The sequence below is a fragment of the Lactuca saligna genome, chromosome 1, assembly GCF_052625555.1.
Source record: "Lactuca saligna cultivar CGN05327 chromosome 1, ASM5262555v1, whole genome shotgun sequence".
Taxonomy (NCBI): domain Eukaryota; kingdom Viridiplantae; phylum Streptophyta; class Magnoliopsida; order Asterales; family Asteraceae; genus Lactuca; species Lactuca saligna.
In genome coordinates this window covers 31,658,151-31,684,515 of record NC_136417.1, presented here as the reverse complement: position 1 = coordinate 31,684,515, position 26,365 = coordinate 31,658,151, and the positions used below count along the sequence as shown (strand labels likewise).

At 37.9% G+C, this 26,365-nt stretch overlaps 1 protein-coding gene and 1 long non-coding RNA gene across 2 annotated transcripts; one reads left to right on the top strand and one right to left on the bottom strand.

Moving 5' to 3' along the window:
• Window positions 1-3,217: 3,217 nt before the first annotated feature.
• On the top strand, window positions 3,218-5,368 carry LOC145004504 (uncharacterized). Its single transcript, XM_078963441.1, has one exon. The coding sequence runs from the start codon at window positions 3,218-3,220 to the stop codon at window positions 5,366-5,368; it is 2,151 nt and encodes a 716-aa protein (XP_078819567.1).
• Window positions 5,369-11,884: 6,516 nt separating this feature from the next.
• On the bottom strand, window positions 11,885-12,877 carry LOC144996971 (uncharacterized). Its single transcript, XR_013659687.1, has 3 exons — window positions 12,814-12,877; window positions 12,552-12,619; window positions 11,885-11,941 (listed from the first exon to the last, which is right to left on the bottom strand). It is a non-coding gene; the product is annotated as an uncharacterized LOC144996971 (long non-coding RNA).
• Window positions 12,878-26,365: the final 13,488 nt, after the last annotated feature.

The following is a 26,365-nucleotide window of genomic DNA, read 5'->3' as shown; positions in this document are numbered from 1 at the left end:
TATTTGTTTCTCGGGTGAAATTGGTTCATTTGGATTCAAGTAAGTTTTTTCTAGAAAATTATAATGCTTGTAGTGATATTAAAATAACTAAATCAATACATTTTAATAGTTTTTATCTTATTTTCAGTGAACATTTTGATATCAACCAAATTAAGCAACGTAGAGTTCCAACCGAGGATGCCGGAAGCATTTAACATCATAAATATGCCTAGAAGAATTTTTAATTCTGTGTGAGACATTTGGTGGGTTTTTTTTTTTTTTTTTTTTTTTTTTTTTTTTTTTTTTTTTTTTTTTTTAAAGTTTTGACAACTTTTATGAGTGCGTTGCTTTTATAGTTGATCTACATTTATGTTAGACATATTGTGGCGAATTTTTTCATGTGTGGTTTATTTTTCTTGTGTTGAATTATGAATTGATAAATAATAATTTTTGGATATCTATGGATATTTTCATGTGTTGTTTATTTTGCTATTGTGTTTTTGGATTACAAGTTTTTAGTGTAGTTGGTTATTTAATAAGGGTTGTGTTGCTTTCTGAAACACACACATACATGACTACTAAATCACATGGTCTACATTACAAATGTTAGATTCTTGATGATATAATATGTGCTTATCCTTAACATTTCCATTATAGTGTTCAATGAGGACCGTAGATAAGGGAAACGAAAACTGTGATGATTCCCAAAACCCGATAGATATAGAAAAAGGTATGTCGTTTACATAAGTATATATTCGCATTTATAATATATGACTATTTATCCAAATAATATATTTGTAGAAAATCGAAAAAGATACAATAGAAACTATTATGCACGAAAAAAGGAAAAAAACAAAATGAGAAGGATAGCTAACGGTGAAGGATGTAGTCAGCCTACAACACTCACAAGTTGCACTACAATGGAGACACACGAAACAAATATGAACGAAGATTCCTCTGTAAGTGTTATAAGTGCTGCTCAGAGCACAAGTACTTATAATAAAGAATATTATCAACGAAGAAAGGAACGAACTATGATGACAAAAAGAAGAGTATACGCCTTTCAGGAGGATCCATATGATTTTGTTTACAAAAATATCCGTATGGAACATCGTATATTAAAGGCTCAAAAGCCTTGTGTTTATTGTGGAGCAAAGCGATTACAATATGAATTCCCTACCTTTTGTTGCATGAGTGGAAAGACAAAACTGGCATACTCCCCTATTCCCACAGAATTGCACCAACTCTTCACAAGCCAAGAGCAGCTAGAAGAAAGCTTCAGGTACAATATAAGGGCGTATAACTCAAACTTTTCTTTCGCATCACTGGGTGTAAAGGTGGATGAAGAATTGGCAAGTATGACATCTGGAGTTTACATTTTTTGTGCGCACGGAACACTCTATCATAATATCGATCAATTAATTTCAAGGGATGGAAAATCGAGGTATTTACAGTTGTACTTTTATGACGGTGAAGCTGAAATATCACAAAGATCCTCCTGGAAGAATGTTGATAGAAGAATCATTCAAAAACTAACACGTATTCTAGCTTCGAATCCATACGTTAGAACATTTAAACGTCTTTTTGATCTAGGACCGCTTGATAATTATAGAGTGACTCTGAATGCATCGGTGGAACTTGACCAAAGGGTGTACAATAAGCCGACCACATCTGAGGTGTGAATATTAACATTTATCTATATTCATTTTAAAATTAGATGTGTCATATTTATTATTATACATATCATATTAATCACCCTATTGAACTACACCTTTGCATAGGTTGCTGGTATTTGGGTTGAAGGAAATGACAACATCACTGCATATAAAAGAAGTATTATTGTCTACGGGAGGTCTAACTATAGTACTGAAATTCAACCTTACTTTGGTTGTTATGATCCTTTGTCGTATCCTTTATTCTTTCCCAATGGTGAGTCTGGATGGCATCCTAAAATACCAAGATATGGGGTCACCATGGATGAAATTCATAGTGACAATGAAGACAATGATGACGGTTTAGAAGGTACGCCTTTAACATTCCTTTACATATTTAAAACATGTAACAAATATTGCCTTAAATATATGGATATTCAAAAAAAGGCAGAAATACTGTAAGTATGCGGGAGTACTATTGTTACAAGTTCCAGATACGGTCGAATGATAATGTGATTTTGATGGGAGGGAGATTGTTCCAGCAATTTGCGGTAGATACGTATATAAAGATTGAGACTACACGTTTGGTTTTTGTTGAAAAGAACCAAACCAAAATTCGAGCCGATTTATACCAGGGCGTTGTTGATTGCTTCAATGCCGGTGAGGCTCAACCAAGTAGGGTTGGACAGAGAGTTGTGTTACCTGCAAGTTTCATTGGAGGTCCACGTGACATGCGACGGAGATTTCTGGATGCCATGGCTTTAGTTCAAGATGACGGGAGGCCTGATATATTTCTTACAATGACGTGCAACCCAAAATGGAAAGAAATCGATGATGAGTTATTGCCTGGACAGTCAGCTCAAGATCGAACGGACCTTGTTGCAAGAGTTTTTCATGCTAAGTTAGAGGATCTCAAGGTACAGTTATTCCAGAGACATATAATCGGTGTGGTGGGGTCGTATGTGTATGTGATAGAGTTTCAAAAGCGTGGATTGCCACATGCACATTTCCTCTTAATAATGACAAGTGGATATAAAATGAATAATCCAGATGATTATGACAAACTTGTGTGTGCGGAAATTCCCGACCCAATAAGGTTTCCTGAAATGCATGATCTTGTCAAAAGTCACATGATGCACGGTCCTTGTGGTAGCTTACGAGAAAAAAGTCCATGTATGCAGGGTGTGCCAAAAATATGTCGTTTCAGATATCCTAGGCAATTCAATGAAAAGACATCACAAGGAGAGGACTCATATCCATTATATAGAAGAAGAAATAATGGAATTGAGGTGACTGTAAGAAATACATCATTGGATAACAGATGGGTGGCTCCATACAACCCAAAGTTGTTAATGATGTTCAATTGTCATATCAACGTTGAGGTTTGTTCGAGTATAAAGTCTGTGAAGTACCTCTTCAAATATGTTTATAAGGGCCATGACAAACAAGTTATCCATGTTGATAAAGACCAAGAAAATGTTGTTATTAATGAGATACGAAAGTTTCAAGACGCACGTTATGTGTCCCCTCCTGAGGCATTATGGCGAGTTTTTAGCTTTCCTCTTTAAAAAATCCACCCTTGTGTGATGGCCTTGCAAATACATCTCCCGAATCAACAGTTGGTTAGGTTCAAAGACGGTGACAGAATGGAAGACATTGTTGATAGGGAGAAAGAAAAAAATTCAATGTTGACGGCATTTTTCAAGAAGAATAAAGAAGATTCCAAAGCGAGAAAATACTTGTATAAGGATTTTCCCAAACATTTTACATGGAATCGGGGCAACCAATGTTGGAGGACCAGGGAACATAAATCTATGGTTGGTCGACTTGTTTATGCTAATCCAGCTGAAGGAGAGAGATACTACCTACGTCTGCTTCTATGCCATATCACTGGGCCTACCTGCTTTGAAGATTTATATACAGCCAATGGTGTATTACACCCTACATTTCGAAAAGCAGCTCTTGAAAGAGGTTTAATAGAGACCGATGATAATTTATCACAATGTCTTGTAGAGGCTTCCTTATTTCAATTTCCCAGCGCACTTAGAAGGTTATTTGCGACGATGCTGATTTTTTGTGAACCAGGAAATGTTCGCAAGTTATGGGACGACCACTATGATGCTCTTTCTGAAGATTATAGGAAACAATATGGATGTGCCGAACGAGTGCAAAATATGGTCCTCATCGACATTAGAGTCTTCTTAGAATCTATGAGTAAAAAGCTTAGTGATTACGACCTTCCAAATGTCAGTGCACACATCGATTTACAATCAAGAGGCTATCGTGAGGTGCAAGAAGAATACTCTATAAATGTGGCATATGAAGACTTACATGCGCGGGACTCTCTCAATCCAGACCAAAAGTTTGCATATGATGAGATAATGAGGCATGTGGATCAAAATATTCCAGGTGTCTTCTTCATAGATGGTCCCGGTGGAACTGGAAAGACATTTTTGTACAAAGCTTTGTTGGCCAATATTCGTGCCCGTGGTCTTATTGCACTTGCAACTGCCACGTCAGGTGTTGCGGATAACAACATGCCAGGAGGGAGAACAGCTCATTCACGATTTGGAATTCCCCTCAATCTTGATAATAACTCGATGTGCAAGATCACTAAACAAAGTGGGAAGGCTCAGATACTTCGCAAGGCAAAGGTAATCATATGGGATGAAGCAGCAATGGCTAAGAGGCAGGCAGTAGAAGCAGTTGATCGGACAATGCAAGACATCACTGATGAGAAGCTCCCTTTCGGTGGAAAGATAATGGTTATGGGAGGTGACTTTAGACAAGTGTTGCCGGTCGTGAGACGTGGCACTCGAGCACAAATTGTCGACTCTAGCTTACGAATGTCACCTCTATGGGCTTCAGTTAAAAGGCTTCGATTAAATATCAACATGAGAGCGGTAAATGATCCATGGTTTTCGGATTTTTTACTACGAGTCGGTGATGGAAAGGAGGAAACATTGGACGAGTCCTATATTCGTATACCTGATAACATGTCCATTTCATACACTGATAAAACTAAATCAGTGGACGCTCTGATTGATGCAATATTTCCTTCTTTGCAATCCAACGGCGCCGATTCAAAATTTATCATTTCGAGGGCGATATTGTCTACTAAAAATGAAAGTGTTGATGAGATTAATAATAAGTTGATCGAACGATTTTCTGGTGAGCAAAAAATTTACTATAGTTTTGATGAAGCGGAAGATGACAAAAATAACTTATATCCGATGGAATATTTGAACTCGCTAAATGTTAGTGGTGTACCCCCTCATTATCTTCGGTTAAAAACTGGGTGCCCTGTAATACTTTTGCGAAATATCGATCCTTCAAATGGGTTATGTAATGACACCAGATTGATATGTCGAGCTTTCCAACAAAATGTCATTGATGCAGAGATAGCTGTTGGCCAACATGCTGGAAAAAGAGTGTTTTTACCAAGAATTCCTCTATGTCCGTCTAACGATGAGATGTTCCCATTCAAACTTAAGAGAAAGCAGTTTCCAATTCAGCTTAGTTTCTCTATGACAATCAATAAACCTCAGGGACAAACAATTCCAAATGTAGGTGTTTATCTACCAGAATCAGTATTCTCACATGGCCAACTTTATGTGGCGTTGTCCAGAGGAATATCACGTGTCAATACCAAGGTATTAGTAAAGCCGGAAAAAACGTTTGATAATGATGGAATCTACACATCAAACGTTGTGTACAAAGAAGTGTTATGTGATTAACAAGGTACAATCAACAACTTATTATTTTACAATTTCTTCAAATATGTATCTTAGATGCTTATTTGATGTTTCATGCAGGGCTAGCAGATGAAGCAACATGATTGCAGATTGGTGTAGTTTATATATTGGACATGTTATAAATGTACAAAACTACATGGTTGCAGATTGTTGTTATTTATATATTGTAAAATCAAGAATGAAGTATTAGATGAATTGCTTGAGATGTAGACTCAACTTTTGTCGTATTGTATGACTATGCACCTAGCAATAAACTATATGTTGAAATGAACTATTCGACGCAAAATAGTCTACCAAATGGCCGCAATGAATATGTCACGTCTAAAGGAAACTAATCATCACATTAAAACTATCTTCCGAAAGAAACTTTTTCCCGCCCGGCGCTTAGCGCGGGTAAACGGCTAGTATATATATATATATATATATATATATATATATATATATATATATATATATATATATATATATATATATATATATATATATATATATATGAACGAAAAATGAGCATTAACGAGGGGTGAAACCAAAATTTTAAAACAAAACTATATACAAAATGTTTTGTTCAAAATAACATGTTTGGTCAAGGTTATAGCATAGCATGATAATAAACAAAGACCAAATGAATTATATTTATGTACTCTGATTGAACGAAACCAAATGCACCACTAGTTCTCAATAAAATTTCATATTTCGTAACGATTCGTTACATATTTATATGTGACAACATTTTTTTAGGTTCCAAATAACTTGTAAAGTATAAAAAGAACACGTAGAATTAACTTTTGGTTTTGTACTCATTTGGTCATTTAACTTTTTTTTATGTTGTAAAAGTTTATCAAACTTTTGATTTTGTATCAATTTAGTCACTTAACTTTTGGTTTGATCACTTAACTTTTAGATTTGTGTTAATTTAGTCACCTAACTTTTAAAATTGTGCTTATTTAGTCACTAAACTTTTGAAAAAATTTAAAAGTTTACTGACTAAATGAGCACAATTTTAAAAGTTAGGTGACTAAATGTGACCAAACCAAAAGTTAAGTGACTAAATGAGCACAAAGCAAAAAGTTTGATAACTTTTTAAAACTTAAAAATAATTAAGTGATCAAATGAGCACAAAACCAAAAGTTAAATGATAAAAAATAACCTAAACCCTATATATATATATATATATATATATATATATATATATATATATATATATATATATATATATATATATATATATATATATATATATATAATAATGAGAACAATAATTGGTTTAAAGTCATATATAGGGCATTGTCAAGTACTATATTACTAGTCTTGCACTCTTCCATATACTACATGAAAAATATATAACAAAAAGTTCGTATAAGTGTAAAACTATCAAAATTATAAAACTAAAGAAACTTTCATAGATCTTATATAGCTATTTCTAGTCTTGCACTATTTCATATACTCTTCCATATGACGACACAAATATATAACAAAGAATTTATATATTTATAAAACCATCAAAATAGTAAAACTAACAAAAAAAAATCGATAACAATAAAACAATGATAAGACTAAATTACATAAATTGTCCCACTGTTTTACAGAAAGTCAAAGGTTCACTCTCCTAATAAAAAACGAGTTGTAATATTCACAGATAAAAAAAATCTAAAATTTTGGAGTATTTGTGGGATTTTTCAACTAAAGTAATCAAACATTTTTTTTTCTTATAAAAGTGAATGCCAAAAACAAAATTATTAGTAAAAAATGGTTCGGTAATATATGGGTGAGATTCACTTTTAAGTAACATTCTTTTACCCCACTTCTAATAGATAAGATCTACTTAAGATCGATCGGTATGAGCAACATCGCACACCATAATGGATGACATAATAGATACAACAACGTGCGGTGAATATCATACCCTTTGATTGATGGGTATTGTGATAAGCCTCCCAGTAAGTGGATATTAAAAAAAAAATTGTTAAAAAATATATCAAAATTTACGGTTTTCAATTCCCTATAAATATAATATAATATTAATATATTATTATACATATTGAATATTAAAAAAATATTGTGCGGTAAGACTATTTTCTATCAATTTTGTGTGGTGAGGGGATGGTGGTGGAAAAATGATATTACGTTGGCGTGACATACTAAAAGTGTAATAAGATACAATATAACATCCATCCGTCTCAGTGGTAGCTGGATGGAAGAAATACATTGTAGTTGTATGTTTGTTATGGTAAAACAATCTCCATCATATAATAAGTTATATTTACATTTATAAAATTTTAAAACAATAGTAATAGTAGCAAAACATAATCAATTCTCATGGACTTAGTTTTAATCTAAAAATAAACCAAAATAGTCATGATTTCATTACAATCCATAAAATGTAAATAAGGGGTGTTAGAACAAGTAAAAATAAAGTAGAACTATCGTTATTATGCAAATAAAATTTACATTAGAAAGATGAGTAACAATAATTTGATTACGAGTATTATTCACCTAAATGTGTGGTGGGATATCAAGTCCAACAAGCGAATTACACAATTTGTTTCCAATTAAAATGTAATATACTGATAAAAAAGGATATCGATCCTTATGGAAATGGTTGTATTCAATCACCAATGCAATCCAGTAGAACTAGTGTACTAAAACTAACTAACTACAATCAAACTAAAAATGGGGGTTTTGTGGTAGGTTGAAAACTAAAATACTTGAAGAAATAAAATACTTACAGTTAAGCAAGATAGTGAGATGCTCAAATATTTGAGAGAATTGGTCAACCAAGGCAATTCAACACAATGAACATTTGTGTGTTTATCATTAGGATTCAATATGAAACTTATCATTCATCCCAAATTGGTTATAACAATCATGAAGCATGATATGCCAAGATTCCTCAAAGGTAGTATGGAGGTCGGGGATGCCCACAACACACTTTCTTAATCAAAATCAATGATTCAGTTCAAGCAATTGAACCCAAGAAAGTTGATTAGCCTTAAGAATAAAGGAATCCCCAATTCATGGAGGATGCTAATGCTTACACATCTATAAATGAGTCATGATTCATAAGCTAGAGATGATTTCTACCATCTTAAAGCCTTTATTTTAAGCAAATTCAATGATTCAGTGATAAATCAAAGAAATAAACCAACAATTGCTCATTTAAGTACCAAGCTCATGATCAAAGTATTAAATAAGCATAAGAAATATGAAATAAAATCATAAACATAAGATAAATGATAATCAAGCATGAATCATTCGAAACCCACACATATGAAAGGGTTTTAGCCCAAGTCAACCAAAATAAAGATTTTAGTCACTCATGGAAACAAAATAACAATCACAAAAGTGTTTTTGTATCAAGAAATGAACAATTAATAGAAGGATTATGATAATGTAGCTCAAGCTCTCAAAAATCGCCTCAAAGGTTTTCCAATGGTGGAAAATCGAAGTATGGCTGCCAAACCTTGTCCTCCAAGGTAATTGATGAGCAAAATGACCAAAATCCCCCAAAGTGTGCAGTTGCACGGGTACCCTCACAAGTTTGCGCGAGTACCCTCACAAGTTTGCGCGATTGAGACTACACCCTGGAAAACAATGTTGGGATGCTATTGGCTATTTTTTTATCTACTACTCCACCTCATTACTTAGGATTCCCTTGATCCCCTCCACATGTCACATGATTCAAATTTGGTCAATCATCTTCAAGCTTAAAATGGATAGTCCAAGTCCATCTTCTTTAGTCCATGACCCATCTTCATAAGCCCACTTCATCCAAGTCTTCAACATTTTAAGCCTAATTCATATTTGATGGATCTAGAAAACCCAATAATGCTTTGAAAGCCCACAAAGCCCATCTCCAAGCCAAACTGCAACTGCATCGTGACTTCAAAACCCTGCAAAATAGAAAGTACCCGACACGATCGATGCTAAAGAAAATAAAAAATAAAGAATATACAATGACATACTAATAAAAAGGGCTAAAAGTTCTAAAATAAACTATAAAAAAAGGAAACATAATAAACTATCAGATCATCCCAAGTTTAAACCTTACTTGTCCTCAAGTAAGAACATGACTAAAATGAACTTAGGATAAACTAAGCTAAAAAGGAAAAAGAAAGATACCATAGAACTTGGTCAACATCAATCAACATGGTCAAAGCTAGTCTTGTATGGACGCTCCACATCTTCCAAATGTTCCCCACTTTAGAGCCAAAAACCACATTCTCGAGCTACTTGATGGGCACAAAGCTTATTGAGTTCCCCCATCATACCACATACCACATAATACATATCCCTCGATATCTTTTAACCGGTATCTGTCTGGCATATTTGGGAGCTGGGCTCCCCTTTGGTATCTTTCAACTGGTAGCCAGGAACTAACCTCCCCTTCGGTATCTTTCAACCGGTAACCGTGAGCTAACCTCCCATTCGGTATCTTTCGACCGGTATCCGGGGACTATTTCACCCCTACCACTATCACATAATAACATGTCATAAACATATTGATTCCATGATAACATAACATAAACATACTGATCACATAATATCATATCATAACCATACTGGTCACATAATAACATATCATAAACATACTGCTAGGCATGCATGAGTTCTGTCTACCCATTCGGTATCTTTCAACCGGTAACTGTCTTTGGTATCCTTTAACCGGTAACTGTCTTTGGTATCCTTTAACCGGTAACTGGAGACTATTTCACCCCTGCTACTACTAACACATATCTCATAGCATCCCAACACATAAAGCATATAAAATGGCGGCAAGCCAGATAATTATCATAAAGACAATCATCTCGAACATAATCACCTACTGGTGGGCCGACAGTGGTGCCTTAAACCCACCCCTACTAGAAGGTAACTCACCTTACACTGGTGAAGTCCCGTAGACACAATCCTAACTGTTAGTTGACAGATCTCGAACTATCAATATCAAACATCACCTAATTAATAATTGGGTCCCAACACAAAATCATATGTCCATGCTTAGGATAAAGACTACTTTACCCCCATCTTAGCTTGAAACAAGCTCAAGGCCAAATCTAAAGGCCCAAAGGTCAAACTGTGAATCAAAGCCCCATATATGGCCTAATTTTCCAAATTGGGCCCAAACCTTTACATGATCTCACTCTAAGGCCCAACCATTTAGTCCAGTCCAAACATTTGGCATTTCTAATGATCCAACATCTCATAATCATGAAGGTCCATACTATAGCCCATCTATGGCCCAATTTTCCAAGTTGGGCCCAAACCCCTTACATGGGCCTTACCCCAAAGCCCATTAAATTATTATAGTTCATTTGATTGTTCTTGGATGGCCCATTATTGGCCCAATCACCAAAGCCCAATAGAAGGCCCAACGTAAAGCCCAAGTGAAATTAGAGTTTCACATAAAATGACAATTAGGGTTAAGTGTTTCTCACTTAACCCATTAAGGACTTAGTCCATTAAGTCCATCACTCTTCTAAATAAATCATTTAGTGTGATTGGGCTTAATACAAAATTTCATTCCAATGGCCCAAATGTGGGTCCCGAAAGTCCAAGCCCATAAATCCAATATTAGGGTTTTCTAAACCCTAATTAGGGTTTTTAACCCTATCTTAGCCCAATAGGCTCAATAGATGGGTCTTTTGATAATTTAGGGTTCATTAGGCCCATTAGGGTTTTAGTCCCTAGTCAAAAAATCCCAAACGATTCACAATGTAAACGAGGCACATCGCCACCCGACATAGCAACCGGTGGCGGCAGCTACCACCTCACAGTGGTGGTTAGGGTTTCTTTTTTATTATTCCACTTTCTAATACATTATACAAGGATTTAATCCCAAAATAAACACACATATACACACAACTAAGCTAAACACACACACACACATATAACCACCTTGTGGTGGCTGGCGGTGGCGAGTGCTGGTGATGCCTTTTCCGAGAATTCCAGGCAAACACACATAGCCAAAAACTGAAACAAGCACACATCTACATATTTTTCTCGGAAAGAGAAGCCAACCACCCATTTGATGGCATATAGCGGCGATAGTGGTGACTTTACGTTGGCAACCACCACCTCACGGTGGTGGTAGTGGTTTTTTGTTGGTTTCCAGTCAAATAGCTACACACACAAATCTTGAAGCAGAATCACACCCACACGAAATCACGACCATTTGCCATGGTGGCTGATGGTGAAGAGATAAGGCAACGACATCAGAAAGTAGAAGGAACGGTGACGGCAAAACAAACCACGACGATAGCTGTAACATCCCCAAAATCACGGCCAGAAAAGACCGGTTTTGTTTATACTTTATTTCAAAATCAGATTTATCTTTTAATAAAAGGGTTGCAGAATTTGTCCCAAAACAATAATATGATAAAGATTTATCAAAAGCATTTCCATAGAAATGTATTTCATTAAAAGACTCGGGATGTCATGTTCGTACAGATCAAAAGTATAAACAGTACAATATAAGCCTTACTACATTATTTCATATCTACAGGCCTATATCCGTAATCCCTCGTCCAAAACATCACACCTATGCTCATGCGCCACTACCTGTAATGCATAAAACTGAGTGGGTCAGGCTTGGGAGCCTGGTGAGCACATAGGGTTTTCAACCCACAATAAATAAGTTTATTAATTCCATCAATCAATAATAACCCGATTACCCATTCCCATTATCCTCACATTACGTCCCTAAACACCTATTATAAGGGACCTAGCCTAAGGATCATCATCGGGACGGACACTACTGCTAAGGGGATTCCTCAGCAATAAATGTCCTAATAGGCAACCATGTGGGGGATGGAGTACACCGGTGAACACATTGTTCACAACACCTACAGGTTGCGAGCCTGCTAGTGTTCCACTGGACTGTCTAGAAGAGTCCGTGGTCGTCATCTATACTCCGCTAGATGACTGGATCAACAACAACAACATCGAGGCCTCTCATCATTTTATCACACATCGTCTTATTACATCTACCCATGTTTTACCCCAACATTTTTGTAGATATAAATTACATATACAGTTTAAATCATTTAAAACTTGTATAAAAACATTCATCCAGCATAGATAACAAGTATACAGATAATATGTACATATAGCACGTAATATATAAAATACTTCATATCTATGTGTAAGATGAAAGTAACTATGCACTCACTTGAAAAGGTGGTGATTCCGAACTCAGACAGCGCTTCGCTTCTTAAATAGAATTTTCTTCGATGAAACCTAGTATTATTACCACTAGAGTTTAGTCTATTATTCGCCGAGACTAATTAATAATCTAGCTATTATTATTATTATATAAGCGTTAAAAAAATACTTATATAACCCATAATAATAGCCCAAATATTTATTATAAGTTCATAATAACAATACTAATTTTAAATATAAGCTATATAAGGTAAGCATAACTTACTTACAAGGGGGTTTTAGCTAGGAGTCGGGCTCTGCAGGGGCAGAACTTCGTCGCTGAATCTTTCTAAGAAAGATTCGTGCAACGCTTCAGCTCTCACCTTACTATACTAAACTACAGAAAGAGAAGTCGAATCACGAGGGACCGAAATGCTTGGGGGATAAGGAGAGAAAGACTCTTGAATCAAGAGAATGATGCAAGAAATATGAGAGCCCAAGGCTCTTATTTATACTAATTGAATTTTCAAAAACTACCCTCCATAATTACTTAATGACCTTTTAGTTATATAAACAACTAAACACCCCTCTATAATACTATTTTAAATGGATTTAATGATATTTGTACTAAACTAATGTCGAAAGAATTCAACATTAGTCTTATAATGACCGCATCGTCGATACCTTTCTAATGATATATACATATGTATATATATATGTGTACGTATACATGATTTATACTTTATTTTAATACGTAAATATGCTATTATAATTTGTAACTCGTTCATACGAACTCCGTTTTTGACGTTCCTTATATCCACGCGTAGGTGGAGGCGTACTCTACAACTTTCGTTTAGACTCCGTCGGCTAATTTTGACTTTACTTTTAAAGTTATATTTTTAACAGGCCGGGACAGGATTGGTCTGTTTAAAATCTCATAACTTCTTCATACGAAGTCAGATTTAGGCGTTCTTTTTATCGATGTTCTTAGTTTAACATATTCTACGACTTTTGTTTAGATCGCTAAGGCTAAATCTCGCTCTATCATAAATTCACTACTCACGCTTCCCGGTATCATGTCGGTTCTGTCGTGAAACTTCGACGGGTCATAATTTCTTCGTTATAACTCGGATTTCGGCGTTCCTTATATGCACGGAAACCTTGAGACATATTCTAAAACTTTATGTAGAGATATCGGGATTATCTCACACTTTAATTTTTACGCTCATTTTTATTCTTTATTATTTATACATTTATAATTAAATAATAAACACATAAACACACATAATTCACATAATACTCAAATATTTCACCTTTTTTACTTCAAAAAGAGTTACAAGAGTTGACCTAGACTATTACATTGACAAAAATGCTTAGCCCTGAAACCCGGGCGTTACAATTCTCTCCCCCTTAGGATGATTCCGTCCCGGAATCATGCATCAGCAAACAGATGTGGATAGCGACTCATCATGTCATCCTCTGTTTCCCAAGTGAGATTCGGCCCATTCGAATGTTTCCATCGGACTAGCACCAAGTCGACCATTTTGCTTCGTAACCTCTTAGTCTTACGGTCAACAATTGCCTCAGGCTCTTCGGCTAGCCTTTTACTTTCATCCATCCTTAACTCTGAGATTGGAATTATGTCGGGAACATCTCCCGTGAATTTCCTCAAATAACACACATGGAAGGTGTTATGAATACCATTGAGTTCTTCGGGCAATTCCAACTTGTAAGCTTGGTTCCCAATCTTCTGAAGAACTTTGAACGGTACAATAAACCTTGGACTCAACTTTCCTCGTTTCCCAAATCGTATAAGTCCCTTCCACGGTGAGACTTTAAGCAAAACGGAATCCCCAACTTCGAAAGTTATCGGTCGTCTTTTCTTGTTATCATAGCTCTTCTGACGATCTTGTGCTGCTAACATCCTTTCCTTAATCACCTTCAACTTCTCAGCAGTCTCATGGACTATCTCGGGGCCCATAAACTGCTTCTCTCCAGCTTCAATCCAACAAGACAGCGTACGACACTTCTGCCCATACAAGACTTGATAAGGAGCCATCTTGATGCTCGAGTGAAAACTATTGTTGTAGGAAAATTCTACCAGAGGTAAGTGCTCGTCCCAATTCCCTTGGAATTCGAGGGTACATGCTCTCAGCATATCTTCCAGTGTCTGAATCGTTCTTTCGCTCTGACCATCAGTTTGCGGATGGTAAGTAGTACTTAAACACAACTTTGTACCCAACTCCTCTTGTAGACTCCTCCAAAACCGTGATGTGAAACGACTATCACGATCTGATACAATCGAAAGAGGGACACCGTGAAGTCTTACAATTTCCTTCACGTAAGCATTTGCGAGCTTATCCATAGACCACTTCTCGTTGGCTGCTATGAAGTGTGCACTCTTGGTGAAACGATCCATGACTACCCAAATCATGTCGTGACCGTTCTTTGTTTTGGGCAGTTTAGTCACAAAATCCATGGTGATGTCTTCCCATTTACCCATGGGTACAGGTAAAGGTTCTAAACTCCCATACGGTTTTTGATGTTGTGCCTTAACCCTCGCACATGTTACGCACTCGGCTACATACTTCGCAACATCGAGCTTCATCGTCGGCCACCAGTAGTAGGGTTTTAGGTCCCTATACATTTTAGTGCTACTGGGATGAATCGAGTACATGGTCTTGTGTGCTTCTTCCATTAGAAGATCTCTTATTCCTCCCGTCTTAGGTACCCAAATTCGATCTTGGAATACCTTCAGTCCTCGACTGTTTGTACCGAACACTAACGTTTTTCCCAAATGTTCTTCCTTTCGGTCATTCTTCTCCAAGGCTTCTTCTTGAGCTTTCCTGATACTTTCCACAATCATCGAGACGACTTCAATTCTTAACGCTCTTGGCCTTTTCCTTTCAAGGTTGACTTTCCGACTGAGAGCATCAGCAACAATATTTGCTTTACCTGGGTGGTAAAGTATCTCGCAGTCGTAGTCCTTGAGAAGTTCTAGCCAGCGTCGTTGCCTCATGTTCAACTCCTTCTGATTAAATAGATACTGAAGACTCTTATGATCAGTGAAGAGCTTGCACTTCGTGCCGTAGAGGTAATGCCTCCATATTTTTAAGGCAAATACTACCGCTGCCAACTCCAGATCATAAGTGGGGTAGTTCTTTTCGTGCTCTTTCAATTGTCGGGATGCGTATGCTATCACCTTTTCTCTTTGACTCAGAACACAACCCAAACCGACTCCAGATGCATCACTATAAACCGCGAAATCTTTGACTCCATCGGGTAGAGAAAGTATTGGTGCTTCACATAACTTCTTCTTTAGCTTCTCGAATGCCTCATCGTGTTTCTCACTCCATGTATATGTAGCTCCTTTATGGGTCAAAGCTGTTAATGGAGCAGCTATCGAAGAAAAGCCTTGGATAAATCTTCGGTAATATCCGGCTAATCCTAGAAAGCTTTGAATCTCCGTGGGACTCTTTGGACGTTCCCACTTCATTACAGCCTCGATCTTTGCGGGGTCAACCATTATTCCCTCTTGGTTAACAACATGACCCAAGAATTGGATTCCAGTATCCAAAAGTCGCATTTGGAGAACTTTGCAAAAAGCTTCTCCTTCTTTAACACCTCCAACACTTCTTGTAGATGCTTTCCATGCTCTTCCTGGCTTTTCGAGTAGATGAGAATGTCGTCGATGAACACTATCACAGATTTATCGAGGAATGGTTTACAAACCCTATTCATCAAATCCATGAATGCTGCGGGAGCATTGGTTAGTCCGAATGACATAACCAAGAACTCGTAGTGTCCATATCTTGTTCTGAATGCAGTCTTCTCAATATCATGCTCTCTCACCTTCAGCTGATGATATCCTGACCTAAGATCGATCTTTGAGAAGTAGCTCGAACCTTGCAGCTGATCGAATAGATCATCAATCCTCGGTAATAGATACTTGTTCTTCACCGTTGCCTTATTCAGCTCTCGGTAGTCTATGCACATCCTCATGCTTCCATCCTTCTTATTTACGAATAACACCGGAGCTCCTCAGGGTGATGAACTAGGTCGAATGAAACCGTTGTCCAACAGCTCCTGAAGCTGCGTCATGAGCTCCTTCATCTCCGTCGGTGCTAATCGGTAAGGTGCCTTTGCTATCGGTGTTGTTCCTGGTAACAAGTCTATACGAAACTCCACTTGCCTATCAGGTGGTAATCCGAGAAGATCTTCAGGAAAGACTTCCGGATAATCACACACAACCGGTATATTGTGCACCTCTTTCTTTTCCTTTTTAGCATCGATTACGAATGCCAAGTATGATGCACATCCTTTGGACAAACATTTCCTAGCTTTCATCAGGGAGATGATTCCAAAATTCACTCTGCGTTTGTCCCCGTACACCATAAATGATTCCTTTCCGGGTGGGTTTATCCTAACTATCTTCTTTCGGCATAATATCTCGGCATCGTTGGCGCTAAGCCAATCCATACCCAAAACGATGTCGAAACCGTTTAACTCTATGGGTAATAGTTCCTCATGGAATTCGTTTCCGTTTAGGTCAATGACGATGTTCCTAATACGATTACTAACAGGTACGAATTTGCCACTGACAACTTCTACAATTAGGGTGTTATCAAGTTTTTCTACAGGTAATGCTAATTTCGCACTAAATTTATGCGACACAAAGGAGTAGTTGGCTCCGGAATCAAACAGTATATTTGCAGGCAAACCATTTACAAGAAAGGTACCTGAAGCGACGTCTGCTGCCTCCTTTGCAGCCTCGAGCGTCATCTGGAAGGCTCTCGCCTTCGGCTTCGGTGGTATGTTGGGTCATCTGGAAGGCTCTCGCCTTCTGCTGCCTCCTTTGCAGCCTCGAGCGTCATACTCCTTTACAAAAAAAAGTATGGATTTTACTAAACAGCCCCCATCTTCTAAAATCTTTACAAAAGAAATAAAAAATTTACCTTTTTAACCCCCAACTCTCAGTTATGACATATTCAGCCTTCCCCTTTCTTTTTGCTCCGAATTAAGTCCCAATAATTACCCTGGAGCCCCTGCCTTGATAAATATTTACAAAATAAATCTCGAATTTACACTTTAATCCACGAATAATCCAAATAATAACTTTTGGCTCCCAAAACCAACACCCTACTAAACGGGGTGTTACAATTTATTTCCTTCTAATTTTGATTCAATTTTCTGTGGCATTGAATGCGAGTCTTTATAATAACGTAGCCATAATTTATGACGTATCTGTATAGGTTATGATCATGTTATTGGGAAGTGATATTTAAATGGGGTATGCATTTTTGCTTTGGTATATAAGAAAGTTATTTATTTTTACCATACTATGAGTAGGGCATAACGTCATTTATCTATTTTATTTTTTTGTTTATAAGTGTTAGTTAAAATTTGTATGTAAGTGTTTTTATAGCTGGTGTGGTTATCATGTAAAGTGATTTTTCTGATTTTTTAATACCAGATAAATTTAAAAAAAGAAGTTCTTATAAGGAACTTACACAAGGAAAAGAACGAATTACATTTATAATGAGTTAATATAGAGAAGTCGAATTTTTTTATATACTAATAAAGTTGTGTTGTGAGTATTTTCATTAAGTATTGTTTTTTTGTATAATTTGAAAGGAGACATTAATATAACGTGTGCTAGATTAAAATTTCATTACCGTTCATTAAAATTTCATTACCGTTAGGTTTAGTATGTCGTAAAGAAATGATTGTAGAAATTCTGTTAACTTTTATAAGTGTATCTTCATTTTCTGAGATAATATTTATCAGAATATCAGCTTAAAAAAAGGTGTTGGAGTTATGTACTTGTAAGTTTATACTATTCTGATATGAAACCCTATAGTATATTTTGTTATCGATAGAGATATCGGATTTAGTTTTGGAAATGAGTGGCTACGGTGTGTGCTGCATGGGTATCGAAACTGTATGAAGATAGTTGATTTCATACAGAGTGACATAGTGAAAATATAAGTACATAGTGTTTTATCGTTGAGATACCAAAAAAGGAATGTTTTTGGAAGGCGTTGTATTAAGCAAAAAATCAGAAAGAATTCTTCGCGAGGAAACGACTTTGCGTTTCGTCATCTATTTCACGCTTTTCATCCATTGATGGTGTTGCTTCATCTGTATTACTTAAAAACATGTGTAAGAAAAAATATGTTTTAGTCGGTAATGATATTGATGTTTTTATACATTCCGTTAGTGTTAAATGATAGACTGCGTGCATCACGTGGTGTTGATGTGGCTGAATCTGTTGTGTTGTGTTGTAATGTAGACCTAGTCATTGGAACTTGTGATGGTGTTGTTGGAACTGTTCTTTGTGGGACAATTTTCGATCCTTCAATGTCTACTATTATGAAACGTAGGTTGTTTGGAGTAGATGTTTTTAGCATCTGATTCGACATTTTTTTGTATGTCCTTTGTGTTCGGTGACAAATATTGGTAGTATCTTTTTGTTGATAGTTGTGTTGTCGGATAGAAGGTTTTGAAGAGTAGGGTTCAATAGTTGCGTGATGAGGTATCAGATATGATCGCTGATATTGTGCCACTTTAGTCTGTTATTGTGACAGTGAATTTGTGTCTATATCGAGATTAGGTTCGTTAGTGTATTACATAACATAGTAATGTTTCATGTTAATTCAGGAATGTACTTACGTAAATGTTGGTTTTTCTATGAGTGCATGTGCGATGCAGTACCATTGTGAGCCTCTTCTAAAGACCGGGTCTCTGCAAGTCGGACATGTTCTCTGGTACCAGTTGTCCTGAAACACATGCTTTCACCATAAAGGTTTTATCCTGAGAGAAGACAGTTCCAATCTGAATGAATATAGGGTCTAGGTGATCAGTTTGTTGACCGGTGGAGATGGTTGTGGTACAGTATTACAAATAGTTCTGATCTGTTTTTCACTTTGATGTTGCTGAGAGTTGCAGGTATCCCAGAAGGTGTTGACAGTCGTCTCAGTGGCCGAGTGAAACTGTGGTCACATTGTAATTGGTGTAAGATTTTTTTTGTTAAATGAAATTTTAAACTTTTATATGAGATATTTGGCTTACATGCCCATAAGAGATGTTGTTTCCGGTACCTGTGGATTCACATATACAAGAGTGGCATGTGATGATCCATGGTGTAGCATTCCTGAAATTGGGAGTTGAACTATAAGAGTCAATAGAGATTCATGTGTCATTATGTTACAATTTTTTATGTGTAAATTACTGAATATATATTATCGACATAAATTAAAGGTTTTTGTAACATCCCCATTTTCACTGCCAGAAAAGACCGATTTTGTTTATGCTTTATAAAAATCAGAGTACCTTTTTTAATAAAAATATTGTAGAATTTGTTCCCAGTAAAACATGATAAATACGTTATCAAAGCATTTCTGAAGAAAAGTATTTTTATTCATTTTAAAACATTTGGGATGTCATCGTCAATACAGAAACATAAGCATAAATAGAACATACATTTATTATCACTAGTGATTTATATCTCCTTAATCTCTCAGTGTAATGTGACTTCATATAAACACTTGTGATATAAATAAACTGAGTGAGTCAGGTTGGGAAACCTGGTGTAACACTCTAAAAATTCAAGCCAATTTAAACTTTTCAAAAACAACCCAAATTCATTAAGTTATTACAAAAAGGTTTTCAATACATTTATTATCAGAGTATTCCCAGAACCATAACATAAATATAAACACGAGGAGTGGTACGATCACGCCTTTGCCTTGCCACGGTCTCCTGAAGTACCTGAAACATTTTAAAACCACAACTGTAAGCCCGAAAGCTTAGTGAGATACCCCCAAAATACCAACCACATATACCATACACATAACAAGCCATATCATAACAAAACATAGAACAACCATGCACTTCGGGTCTACTATGTGATTGGTTCGCCGCACCGGGCCTTCAGTCCACCTGGTCCACCCTCCGAGTCTAGCCATGTCCATCGAGTCCGCAGTGTGGTTGGTCCGCCCGCACCGGGCCTTCAACCCACCTGGTCCACTCTTTGAGTCTACAGTATGACTGGTCCGCCCTCAACGGGCCTTCAATCGGCCTGGTCCACTCTCCGAGCCTCGGCACGTCTGGTTCGCCCTCGTGGGGCCTACATCCTATCCGGACCGCTTGCTGGGCCTTCGGGATATCCGGTCTGCCCTGAGTATGTTGACCTATAGCACAAAGCAGGACCTACCTCAACCCAACCCCAGTCAACCAACCATGTGAACATAAACATATAACCACATAACAATTAATCAATAGTCAACCGATCTAGCGGATCACATACATAGCATACTCTAAACAGGATACCGACCTAACCGGTCGCTAACATATACCATACTAACTACCAGGATACAAACATAGAAAAGCAATAACACAACAACAATACCCGGATTACAATCCGATAAAGAGCCGGCCTTGGTGCCTTAGACCCTGTCGATATAGTGAGGATAACTCACCTCGCAACTGCTGACTGAAAAGATAAGATCACGCTGCTCCAACCTCCGACACGAACTCCACCACTGATAAAACCAAAAGACTGAACTCAATAAATACCAATAATTACCAAATTATCCCTGGAAGTCAACTGGTCAACTCTTGGTCAAAGTCAAAGTCCTCAGTCAAAGTCAAACTTCCAGACTGACTCTACTCGCCGAGTCAGCCCGCTGACTCGTCGAGTCCCTATGCTCTGAAAACTCCCATAATGCGACCCAACTCGCCGAGTCTCACGAACTCTGAGTCACTTCCTGCTCAACTCACAGAGTCGTCCCTCGAATCACCGATTCAAAGCTCAACCAAAAAGGTTAGGACTAAGCGACCAGACTCGCCGAGTCTAAGAACACACTCGCCAAGTTGTTCTTGCAACTCGTCGAGTCCCTGCCTATCTTCATCCAACTCTCCGAGTACACCCATGCGACTCGCCGAGTACATCTAGTTCTTAATCCATACAGTGGCTTTCCAAGCCATGCAAGGACTCCAATCCATAGATCTACCCTTCTACAAGCTATTCCTCACGTAAAGTTGCAAACTTTACGTGAATCCAAAGAGATCTAAGCATAAAACACTCTTGAACTAGGGCTTGGGACAAGAAGGCTTCACCAACAATTCAAAGACAAGAACTTTATGCTCTTTTGGATCATCACTACTCTAGATCTGAGGTAGCAACCTCAGATCCATCCTCCAAAATCAAGATAGCACTAGATATATTCCCAAAAATCCCACAAATGATAGATCTCGATGGATAATAGCTCAAGCAACGAATCATTACCTCAAGAGAAGACTCCAACAGAAGAATAAGCCAAAACCTTGCAAAGTTCCTTGCTCCAAGCCTCTTAATCTTCAAAGATCTCTTCAACAAACACTCCTTCAAGATCCAAATGCTCTCTAACTCTCTCTCAAACGAATGCTAGGGTTTCTGGACTTTAAGGGAGAGTAAAGAGAATGGGGAGAGGGTATTATGTTCTTTATATAGGGCTTAACCCCCGGGATTAGGGTTTTCTCCACACATCACCAACTCACTGAGTCCAGCCACCGACTCACCGAGTTGGCCACTTAACACGCGACCAAAATCGCGACCGTACTCGCCGAGTTGACCATCCACATTTTCATTTTGAACCATGAACTCGCACTCCTGAACTCGGGATGTTACACCTGGTGAGTACATAGGGTTTACATAGGGTTTTCAACCCATAATAATATAATTATTATGTTTAATCTTCAAACAATTAATCAACCCAATTACCCATCTTCGTTATCTTCTTTACTCTTAAGGATCTAACCTAAAAATCAGTTATTCCTCATTCATTTATTTCTAAGGATTATTCTAAGGAATTGGCATGAAGTCCATCGTCACCGGGTTTAGGCACTAAGTCTGCATAGTCATCAGGGTTTATACAACAGACACTAAGTCCGCATAGTCGCCAGGGTTTAGGTACTTAGTCTGCATAGTCACCAGGGTTTAAGCATCAAGTTTACATGATCGCCAAGGTTTAGGCATCAAGTCTACATGGAGTGTACGACCGTACAACCATGAAAGAAACATAGAAAATTAGTGATTTGGTCCATCGGGAAGCTAGTGGGTCTAATGTTCAGCAAGATTACAAACTAGTTTCTCATTTTGGAGGCCCTTAAGGGGTGTTTTGAGGTGTATATGGACATGAAAGGGTGTACGGTCGTATACTTCTTTTGTTCCAGCTAAAAGGTCGATTTTTAGGTAAAACAAGGCTACGACCGAAGGTTTAGCATGTCCAATTAGGTGATAGAAGCCAAACTCTCACTTTGGAGGGCCTTTAAGGTGTGTACGGCCAGCCTTATGAAGGTGTGCGGCCGTAATCCTTCAAAGGATGATGAACAATGTTTGAAAAATGAAGAATCAAGAGGTCTTTCAAGTATAACAAGCTAAAGCATGAATTGCTTACGTTTTTGAAGCCTTTAGAGGGTTCTTGGTTGTAGAATCTAGAGAGAGAAAGTAGTGGTGTGCAGCCAAGGGAAGAAAGGAATGAAGGAAGGGAGGTATACTCATATATATAGGGGTGGGTGGAACCACCACCTTGAGTGTGTAGCCATGAGGGGGTGTATGGTCGTACACTCCTCTTAAAGGAGTATATGGCCCAAAATGCTACTTTACGAATTTGGTAACTCATCCCTAAATGCAACCTTGGTTGTACTCAAGCTTAGAACACTTAAATGAACCTTTAAACAGTTCTAAAAGATAACAGAAGCGAGTTTATCCTTGATTTAATTGAATAGTTATGCAAGATAGAAGTTCTGGATTGTCACATCATCCCCCCGATAGAGGGAATTTCGTCCCGAAATTTGGATTCCGAGTGGATGATTAAGGATAAGGAAAAAGGGACGGTTACTTTGGTTCCATTAAATCCTTACGTTCTTTCAATGAATTCAGATCCTTGCTGATTGCCTCAACAGATTATCACTGATGGGTGCGCTATTCTGATCCATGATGGGCGGGTAGGTTTAGCTTGTTCAACTACGTTCATCTAACTTGTAGAGTTCAATTTCCTAATTTTTGAGCAACCTTTGTCCTGGAGTTCATGATAAGACTCACACCTGGTTCATATATCATTGTCTCATGTACCCAAGTCGTATATAATTAAGATTGATAAGACGGTCGGATGGGCGACTCTGCCCCAAGTCTACCTAAGTCTGTAGAATCTTAATTTTATACCACCCTCTCGTGTACATCTAACTTCGATAGGATAATTGTATTTTTCCCTAGACTCTGTGCTTGAACTTGACTTGCTGGGCGAGTTGTGTTTCCAAAATGACCTGTTGAGGGCGATTAAGGGAGGTTACAGGTGGATACCATACTCCTCGAATGAGTACTCCCAAGGTTTGAAGCGAGATGAAATTTCGAGGTTTGCATCTAGTTTGTCGTTATGAGTGACGAGAGTTTCTTTATTCGGTCGGTTTAAGGAAAAGGGTCTCCTTGGTGACGCGTGGGTTTGGGTGTAACGCAGACTCAGTCAGACTAAGCGGGATGACATTGTAGGATCGCGTGTTAAGTTAGTTCAGAAGGAACGTTTCATTATAGCATCAGTGTATCTGTGTAAGAACATTTCTAGTGCTTTCTGCGTTGACCTTGTTATTATTGCTTTGAATGTTTTATATTGTGTTAAGTGTACTAACTGAAAAATCGTTCTAGTGAATGATACTTGATATTATGATCCCTATTCGGTTCCTCTATAATCACTTGGTGTCTACAAGTCATATATAATTAAGATGAATAAGACAGTCGACTGAGTGACTCTGCCCTAAATCCACAACCAGACAAGGAACAGGAAATAAGGCGGAATCACGCACTCTAAGTATATTTGTCCTTAATTATATATGGATCTACTGCTTACACCAAATCATTATAGCCAACCAAAAAAGAGTATTTAGTTCTACATAATTTATGTGCTCTGATTAGACGAGGAAGAAATTATTTTAGTTAGGGCTTAGCCAAGAAATGTACCGTTGTTCTCAGGTGGTTCCGGGGTAGACTCTCCAGCAGTGATCATTAGCACTTTTCCTTCCTCATCAGGGTTTCTGACCAATGGACAATCTCTCCTGTAGTGTCTTGCTTCGCCACACTCGTGGCAGGTTTGACTTACTTCCTCAAATGGGATCTGAGAGATTGGTCGCGCCAGTTCCCTACATAAGCGGATGGTGTATCCCCTTCTGATGCGGTTCTTGCAATACAAATTCCGACACCTTCTGGTATGATGGAAGTTACACTTATTGCATTTAGGAAGGGTTCCAACGTTGCAACTGCCAGGTGCTGTTGTGGTTGGGGTCGTGGCAGCATGGGTTGTGCCTGTTTGTTGTCTCTTGGAGGGTTCTTGTGTTGATTGCCTCTTCTTCCCACTTTCGAACTTTTGCATATCATCACTTCCTTTGGTTGACTCGGGAACAGGGTCCATTATGCCTTAGCGGATCCTATAGTCCACCAATGTTAGAGCCAGGCGCTTGGCACTATCAAATGTAAGAGATTTCGCTGCTAATATGTTTCCTTTGATTAGAGAAGGTAGTCCCCAAATGTATCTCTCTAGCTTCTTTCTCTCTGGGGTAACCATCCTCGGGCATAGCGTAGCTAAGTCGCTAAATCTGTCGGTATACGCTTCTATGTCCGAGCCTGCCATGGTAAGATTCCACAGCTCATGCTCTAATTTTTATATTTTGCCACTTGGGCAGTACTTTTCCAGCATCAGCTCCTTTTGATTTTCCCAACCCATTATGTTTGCTATTGGAAGAGTTAATGACTTGACATGGCTATTCCACCATGTAAGAGCTCTGTCAGAGAAGGTGCAGGCAGCAAACTTCACTTTACTTCCTTCTGGGCACGCGCATAACTCAAAAATCGACTTTGTCTTCTCGAACCATCGCATCATGGCGATGACTCCCCCACTTCCATCGAAGGATTTGGGTCCACATATAATGAAATCCTTGTATGAGCACTCTCTTGTGCATTCGTGGTTAGTGTTGCTAGTACCACTACCCAATCCACTGGTATTAGTTGCATTGATTTGAGTCATGACTGTTGTCACTACGACTGTTACTGCCGCCTAAAAGACAATCGGGTCATACTGAGGAGGCAGCGGTGGTGCGTTGTTCTTGTTTTTGTTCCACTTTTCGGTGGCATCACGCTGCCAAAAGGTTAAAAGGCGAAACGAGGTAAGTCCTTAATGGTTAAAAATCGAGTGTATTCTGAATCGAAGTTATCTTAGTTCCGAGTGTTCCATGTTCTGATGTTTGAAGTAATTCATAACAGAGGTCTATGCAACATCAACTTATGAATTTGATAGTGACTACCCTCTAAATGAAGTTATGGAATCTGGTTTACCGTTACTGGTTGATATGATAAAGGCGATAAACCTAACACATAGTGTGAGCGGTGTAACCACTGACTCACTAGGTCACACAAATTAGTTAATTAGTAGTATGACGTATATGATGTCCTACCACCTTGCGCACCTTAGGAGGGGTTTCTGTCCTAGTTATGATGGTCTAGAATTCAGTTGTGGGGGGTTTGTTGTCTCTGAACTCTCTTATGGTTTCCTATTTATGGTAGATCATGCTCCGAGCTTTGTCACTGACCTCCACGACTTTCTAATGGAAGATTTTACTCCTCGAATAATTCCTTCTAAGAATCCTCTTTATGAATTCTCTTTGGTTCCTCCTTGACTCATCTGTTGGTGGTTGTAGTGAAGTGGCTATTTCTATATAGGTTGTTCACACGAGAATGGGAGTGTTTAAAGAATCCTGTGAGATTAAGTAAATCATTCCTTCTAAAGTTATTAATGATCCAGACTGGGTCCTCCT